The following is an 8216-nucleotide window of genomic DNA, read 5'->3' as shown; positions in this document are numbered from 1 at the left end:
GACCAGGGAGGTGGAAAATTAAGGGCTCAATTTTTTTGGGACTATTCTGACTATTCTCATTCCGGTTTATGAATAACAGAATGTACACGGAATATCAGTTCTTAAGAGAATGCATATTCTGAAAACAGAATACTGGTTGGGGAGGTGACCTGAGAACTATTGTATCTGCGCATGTGTGAGTTGCGAACGACCTGGGGTTCCGTGTATGACTTCCCACCAAAACTGTCCCAAAAGAACACATATTTTGCCTATTCCAAATGACCTGTATTCTGTTCATTACATCAATTTTGCTATCAGGAGTAGAATGAATGGAATAGTATTCCTTTCATTCCGAAAACAGATAAGGTCCCAAAAGAACGTGACCACCGCTTGTTCAAAGTATTCCTATTCTGGAAAACTCCCAAAAGAATGCACCCTAAAATTAAAAAAAATATCATGCCATTTACCTTTTATTTACACTTAAATTGTTTTTATTGTTGTTAACATGGCGTTTTAAATGGATCATTCATATTTTTTACATTAATCTTGAATATATTATGCTTTTAGGTTACAGAGGCATCACCAGGTCGATATGGAGGACGATGTAATGGAACAGACAATACACCAACAGTGATTGTATCTCCAGGAGATCACTTAAAAGAAGAATATATGATGGCTGATGAAGACTACGTAGACAGATCACACTCACCTCCTCCAATTTTGTTTGATGAGTAAGTCTATCAGTATTTACATCATATAATGATGGTTTTTTTTTTCATTGACTTGTAACCAGTTTCATTTTATGGTGATAACATCAGTCTATTATCTTATGACATGGACCCCATTTTGTTGAACAGTTGTTCAATACAGAAGTTGTCAGCTACTTTTATTTAGTATATGGTAATTATTTTAATAAATTTCCAGAAAACTATTTAAGACTCCTTTAGGATACATCAACGCCTCTGCATTCACTGCATGCTGTTTATTTAAGGTGTAAATTATACTCAAAAATGTTACGGGGGACATTTGAACAGTTATTTAATACATTCTAAGTTGTCAGCTACTTTTATTTAGTATATGGTAATTTTTTTAATAAATTTCCAGAAAACTATTTAAGACCCCCTTGGGATACATCAACGCCTCTGCATTCACTGCATGCTGTTTATTTAAGGTGTATCACTAAAAAATGTTACGGGAGACTGCTTGCCCCAGGGTTAAGCAGTCTGGTTAAGAGCGTTTACCAAGATCACTGTGCTGTGTTTTTGAGCAGGACACTTTATTCTTGCAGTGCTACTCTTAACCCAGACCCAAGTTGTTCAAAGGGTGGATAGTGCTGTCCACTGGATTAAATAACTATCTGGCGGATAGACTAGTATGTTTTGTTAAGACTTATCCACTGGATAGCGATTTATCCAGTGGGTAACGTTATCCACCCTTTGAAAAACTGGGCCCAGATATATAAATGGGTACTGTCAGTGTATTTAATTCTTTGGGGTGACCCTGAGCATGAAGACTTGGACACTTGAACTGCCTTGTGAAGTTATATGTTTTTAATACTGTCTCCATTCAGGACTGAACCAAATGTAAGCAGTGTTAGAGAACCTCGAAAAGCCGAGTAAGTATTTTGTTATTAGTAATAACATTAAAAATAGCAGTTATAAGCCATTGCAGTTGCCTACCAAGTTACTAAAGTTGACCAATTTCATATGTACTCACAACTGAGGACAAAAGTGTCCTTAATTTCGTTTTGTGTAACACATAAAGGGACTGCTCAGAAGCCTTCATTTGAGTAGTTGCACACTGTGGATGTTTCCAGAGACTTGGAGCCTTGAACCACCTTGTACAACATAACTGGCTGTACCACATGAACGTACCGCTTAAAAAGCTTTTGTTTGAGGGAAGTTGCACTAGGGTTTCATCTCCAGAGTTTCAAGTTATTGTACAATATAACAAATGGTACCACTTGAATGTACTGCTAAATACCTTCATTTAAATGTTCACACACAGTGGTTTATTCCACAGATATTATTAACCACTTTTAGTTGGCATGTAGTAAAACCCGAAACAACGAAATGCAACCACCGAAACGAAACAAGCGAAACAAGTGAAACCTCCGAAATGACTGAAACGAAACTGCCAAAACAACCAAAACGGCTGAAACGAGCGAAACGAAACGAAATCACCAAAATAAGCAAAACCCATTACTATTATTGAGAGCTTACCGGACTGCATAGAAGGCTAACCGAAGTAAAATAGTAGGCTAACCCGAGTGTGTTGTAGGCTAAGCAGAGTGCAAAGTGGGCTAAACGGAGTGTATAGTAAGTGGCGGAAATCTTGAAGTTTTTCTTGTTTTGGTGATTTCGTTTCGGCGGTTTCATTTCGATGGTTTCATTTTGTTGTTTCGGGTTTTAGTACTTGCCCTTTTAGTTAATGGTTATGAGATTTTACTCTGTGAGTGAAACTCTTGGGATTGTTTCAGTGTTGAAAGGAATAGGGCTTAACAAAGTTTTTCTTTCCTTTTAAGCAAAACTGATCATATGAAAAGAAGGAGAACCCACAAATGCGATTATGAAGGGTGCTCTAAAGTGTACACCAAAAGCTCGCACCTCAAGGCTCACAGGCGTACTCACACAGGAGAAAAACCTTACAAATGCTCCTGGGAAGGCTGTTCATGGCGGTTTGCTCGCTCAGATGAACTTACAAGACACTACAGAAAACATACAGGTGCAAAGCCATTCAAATGCTCGCACTGTGACAGGTGCTTTTCAAGGTCAGATCACCTGTCACTTCACATGAAGCGGCACTGAATTGGTTTGAGTGACTTCTTTCAAATGGACGCTGCTGGGATAGCCGTCATGTTTGGCAGTTCAAAGTCTGTTCCTCGTTGATCTGCATCAGTATAGAATACAGCAATCTTTTCAGATTTTAGTTGTTCTTTTATCACCCAACTGGAGTACAGTAGTATGCATCAAATTTGTAAATACGGAAAGATTGGCACTGTTGAAAGTGCAATGGAACATGCACATCGTAATGAATGTGACCATACTGGCACTGCAGCAGTTATTTAATAAGTAAAGCTGTTCTTAAGCTTAAGAATGAAAACTAGAAGTACCAGTAGCTGTATGAAGTCTCACCGAGGAGGTTTGCATTGGGATGTCCAATTTACGAGTATTACTGAAGAAAGCAAGTTCATTGTCAACAATATAAAGGCAGTTCAAGTTTTGACATAATGCTTCCTTGGACTCAAGCAGCATATGGCGGCAGAGACTTCGTTATTCGATATTTCTCATTGGGAGGTTGGCAAGTTGTCTAGATCCAAAGAACATTCTCCCATGTGTAGAAATTTGGGAACGTGTGAAGCATCTCTTAGGTAAAACATACATTTCTTTTCTTTTTAACCTTCAGTAATAGTAGTGATCAGCATTTTGAAATCTGAAAATATCAAAAATGCAGCCCATGAGAAGGACTACAACGAACTGTGTAGTTTCTCTGATTAGTTAGTACACTAAATGTAACTAATAAGAGATATCAGGCAGTTCACTGTAGGGTGTGGCCTTCAGCATGGTATTTTGTGGCTTGGATCTTTGACATCAGTGTCAAGAGACTTGAGGAGTGTTGTGCCTGAAGAGAAATGTCTGTTACTTGTCAGGCTGCATGTTTTTGAGCAGAAGTCTAATTTATTAACACATGAAAAGGTGTATGGCTTAAGATTCCTTTTGGTGGAAATGAAATACCACAGTAAAAATTGTGAACCACCATTACAATCTGCAGGTTAAGATAGTGTACATAGGTTAAAATTTTAAATTATAAGTTAAGTTCGTTGTTTGTTTTTTTTCATTACATTTATTTACCATGTTAAATGCCCTTTTCTCAACATGGTAATAAGTTTTTGAATTTTCTTCTTGAGTTCAACTTTTTGGAGCTCGTGCATAAGTGTCGTGTTACGGTTAAACCAATGCTTTAAAGAATTATTAACTAGGGAATGTATGCTATATATTGCACATTCCAATGAATGGAGAAGGGTGTGATTTGGGATCTTATGTTATCAGATTTAATGTAAATATTAGATTCATACATGCACGTTTAGCTGTGTAGTTTATTACAATTTGGATTTTGCAAAGTCTCTTTCTTGTCTCTGAATCCTGGGGCTCTTCTCCAGATGTATAGGTTGTTGTTTGCAAAAAAAATGCTTACTTGCTCGACCTAACAGCATTGTCACCCTTCTGTTGTGGACATGATTTTAAGAGCTTTTGTTTATGAGTCAGCAACACTACAACTGTAGTGTTTGCGTGTGATCAGAGCCTTGTCTCGGCATACACACAGGAAAGACTGTCCATTAGTGACAATTTTATAGTATTTGTGTCTACAGGTAAAACTAATATTATGCACATTTTCAGAAGTTGTGAGTATGTGCAATTCTGAAGACAGATTAATTTTTAATTTAATAACAAAAAGTGATTGCTGTTCATAATTTTAAGGGTGAAATTAGTGTGACTAAGACACTAGGTGGTCTTTGGCAATATTCAGGAGATTATGGAAAAAATTGCTGATTCTAATAATATTTAAAATCTTCAGAGGTCCTCAAGTGGTCTACAAATCTTTGTAGTTCCACAGAAGACATTTAGTTTGGTTGCACAGTAATTTTGCCCTCTTTAATTTTAAGTTGCTAAATTACTAATCAATTTATTACAAGTAATTAATAATGTATGTAACAGCTATTGTGGTGCGACTTTCAAGAGGGTGGTGAATGGTCCTTCAAGAAATTTTTCCCGCTAAATTTTAGTCAAATTTGGTTAATCTTGCTGTCTCAGTTTTTTTGTCACATGGCCAAGAGTCTTGTTTTCATGTGTTGCTTTGTTGGGTGATGCTGACTCCAAAAAATATGCATCAGTTGCAGTTTTAGCCTGCGTCAAATAATTTTTTTTAAATTTTTCGTTGTTTTCCAGTAATTTAAAGTGTTTGTAGAGGAACAGGTAACTTGCAGAGGTTTTTAGTTGGCCAGCCGCACCCAAGATCACATATATCGATCACTGCTTTTTTATAAGCTTTACTTCAGACGTTTTTATGCCTTTGGCATCCTTATTTTATCTTGCATTTAACCTATTATATGGGCTAAATAGTTTACAGCCTAAAAGTGAATTACACTGCCATTTGAATAGTGGCTTGAAACTTTTAGTGTTGTAATATTGGGCGATGTTTTTCCTTTTTGTGTGTGGGGTACCCTGTACGTTCTATATGATGTGTGATTTGGGTTATTTGCTGTAACTTATGTTGCATTCTCAGGGCTTTTTTATCTATTCATGATGTGTGGTTCAATTATAAAATTATTTAACCTAAAATTTAAAGTGCTATGCATGATTCATGCATTTAACTAATATTTTATTGTGATTTTTTAAAGAGGTACAGGGGACCCTCGCCACTCAGGGGGGTGACTTCTATATGAAATGGACCGAGATGCTTGTCGATTCGCTTACAGGTTTTCAGGACAAACACCAATATTTTAGCCATCAAGTTCTTGTTGCATGTGAAGAATTAAAAGATGCTGTTATACTGTTTTGGCTGTCAAGATTGATAAAGCATCAAAAATGGTATCCTTTAGGGGAAAAGAAATATTCGACCACGCCCAGATTGGTCTCTTTTAGAGGTTTAAGTTTTAATTTTCCAACAAGCATCTCCATCCCTTCACATGGGAGTCCCCTCCTGGGCCTTCACCACAGCTCACTTGGTGCAAAACTTTACCAGATGTTTATAGCCCTTGTCGTTCACTTGAGACTGAAAATGTGTAGCAGTCAAGCTTTTTGTGCTTCAAAGTATTGTTTAACAATCTTGGCATCATGCAGCCCTTCTTTCTGCGAAGCGCTGCAAGGTGGCTTTAAGAGCATGGGTAAAATTTGTACAGTGCTTTAGTTAAGTCTTGAGTAGCTTTGAAGCCAATAATTATTACGTAATTATTGTAAGAAGTACAGTAGACCATGCGCTCTGTGAGCGTCTTTGGTAAACATTTGCGTCGGATTTATTTTTCAGGTGTAAATTGCCTGGTGCAAATTTCACCTGCTTATAATAATATAACGGAATGAAAATAGAAGTTGAACTGAAAAATTAATGTGTCTTTGTGTCTTGATTTCCACTCGTCCGCTATTCTTACCTCTCATAAATAATAAATAACAAAAATTATCCCCTTTTATCTCTGGCCTGAAAAAGGCACCCCTTCCAGGCGGGCTTCCCCGTATTGTCCATGATAGAGGAACCCCTCCCAGGGGATATTCTCTTAAGTTATTTGCACGTTGGACAGGAGCGACGAAGAAACTGCCGGCTATGATCTTTTCATGCCGTTGATCATTAGAGTCCCTCGTGCATCCTCTTAGCTGATAAAGCCTGTACACGAGGAAGAGGTGGCCCTAGGGACACATCATTTGATTGGTTAGATTTTAACAAAGGGAATTTATATTCTAGCCAATCATATCAACCTTTTTGACGTCATAACAAATGATTCAAAAACGGTTGATTTGATTGGCTAGATTTTAAACTTCCTTTGTTAAAAGATAGCCAATCAAATCATGTGTTTCCAAAGCCACCTGCTGCTCGTGCACAGGCCCTGTCAGCTTGGAGAGACATTTAAATGTCGAGGCTCCGGGGAAGAGAAATAGCACCCAGTCCCCGCTCCTTTTGGAACACAACGAGTCGATTAGCCCGGCCACGGTGGGGGAATGAATTTGCGTATATTTTTCAAGATAACAGTTTTAAAATGCCAAGTACTGCGCGTCCCGGACAAATTATGAAAGACAAAATAAATGACTATTTGCAGGATGAAACAAGCACGCTCAAAAAGCAGAAGGGATTAGTTTTTTCTATGCTTTGATTTCGCCTGTTTTCCCATCCTTCGAATATTAATTCGCCCTGCTTAAGGTCTGAAATACCGTTACTAATGATTTAAAAATTTCAGTTGCAGGGAAACTCCCCTCCTCGTCACAAGTCTGTCAGGGTGGTACCAACAAAATTCCCCCCTCCCCCCAATCCCCATCGGAAAAATGCCCCTCTACGACAACGCAGATGTTAACACAAGTTCAAGCTTTTAAAACTCGATGTTCTATAAACCATTCAGTCACATTTTATTGTTTAATTATGGTCCAGTTACCCATTTTGCTCCAATTAATTGCGTTTAAAGGACAGAGCTTTGGCATTGTTGTGAGTGGGTGGGGCAAATTGAAAAAATATTCAAAAAGTGCCCATACAGTTCTTGTGGTTCTTAACTTCAGCTTTTATTTTGTACTGAAAAAGGATTTTAACTTTAAAGCCACCTTAAATCAGCAGTTTATTAAAGCATGGTCTGAGTGGTAAACTAGAGCGCGGAAAGTAAGTTTGCCATAAGTTATGCCTGTCTGAGTTTAATATTCGTCTTAGCCTGCGAGCAGGCTCTCTATTTGGGGGCAACGTGAATATTGAACTCTTCGAGCGCCGAAGGCGCGATCCCGCGAGTGCCGAAGGCGCGAGTCGGCGAACGAAGCAAGCCGCTGGGCGTGCCGCTTCGCCCACGCACTCGCGCCTTCGGCACTCGCGGGATCGCGCCTTCGGCGCTCGCGGCGCTCGAGCAGTTCAATATTCACGTTGCCCCCGAATAGAGAGCCTGCTCGCAGGCTATATTCGTCTTGGTATGGAGTACAAGTGACTTGATATATTCCTACTCTTCCTGCCCTATCAAAATTTGACTGATCGTCTTCAATCCACCGCTACTATTTATACACCTGTGTGAAGAGAGGGACTGTGAGAGTAACGTTTCTTGCCTATTAAGGAACACAATAGCAATACAAACAAGATGCGATCTCTCGAAGCTTCCTGACGTCTGGGTCTCTAACGACACGCACTAGTTTAAACGAGCAATTTTTATGTGACAATTTTTATCATGTTTTATTTGCTCGCGTATATGAGGAAAATTTGCCACTTTTTATGTGACAAATATATTTGTTGAGAAGCTGGCGTGTCAGCATTTATGTAACAAATAAAACTTGTCACATACAAAAAATGTCTCGTGTGGACGACTCGTCACAAATAAATGTGGCAAATATTGGGACATCATATGTGATCCCCAATCTCCCAATCTTCCACTGGGCACTGTGCGCGCGGATCTCTGCTGTCTAAGGTCTATTAAAACCTTGCACTGCCGACAAATAATTGTTGTGTCATTTTTACACGATCAAATATATTTTATTTCATAAAAATTGCTCGTGTAAACGCGGCTT

At 38.6% G+C, this 8216-nt stretch overlaps 1 protein-coding gene across 1 annotated transcript; it reads left to right on the top strand.

The window, feature by feature from the left end:
- The first annotated feature begins 36 nt into the window (after nt 1–36).
- Nucleotides 37–6082, top strand: LOC144641380 (Krueppel-like factor 6). The gene is made up of 3 exons (XM_078500394.1): nt 37–710; nt 1550–1594; nt 2504–6082. The coding sequence occupies exons 1-3, from the start codon at nt 649–651 to the stop codon at nt 2784–2786; spliced, it is 390 nt and encodes a 129-aa protein (XP_078356520.1). The 5' UTR covers nt 37–648; the 3' UTR covers nt 2787–6082.
- The last annotated feature ends 2134 nt before the right edge of the window (nt 6083–8216 follow it).

Source organism: Oculina patagonica, unplaced genomic scaffold, assembly GCF_052425735.1.
Source record: "Oculina patagonica isolate OP01 unplaced genomic scaffold, crgOcupat unplaced893, whole genome shotgun sequence".
Lineage (NCBI taxonomy): Eukaryota > Metazoa > Cnidaria > Anthozoa > Scleractinia > Oculinidae > Oculina > Oculina patagonica.
Note: the sequence above shows the minus strand (reverse complement) of the source record. Positions and strands in the feature narration are given on the sequence as shown.

Coding starts and splice junctions, on each gene's coding strand:
- LOC144641380 (XM_078500394.1), top strand. CDS start 649: ATGATGGCTGATGAAGACTACGTAGACAGATCACACTCACCTCCTCCA. Junction 711..1,549: donor CCTCCAATTTTGTTTGATGA/GTAAGTCTATCA, acceptor GTCTCCATTCAG/GACTGAACCAAATGTAAGCA. Junction 1,595..2,503: donor AGAGAACCTCGAAAAGCCGA/GTAAGTATTTTG, acceptor TTTCCTTTTAAG/CAAAACTGATCATATGAAAA.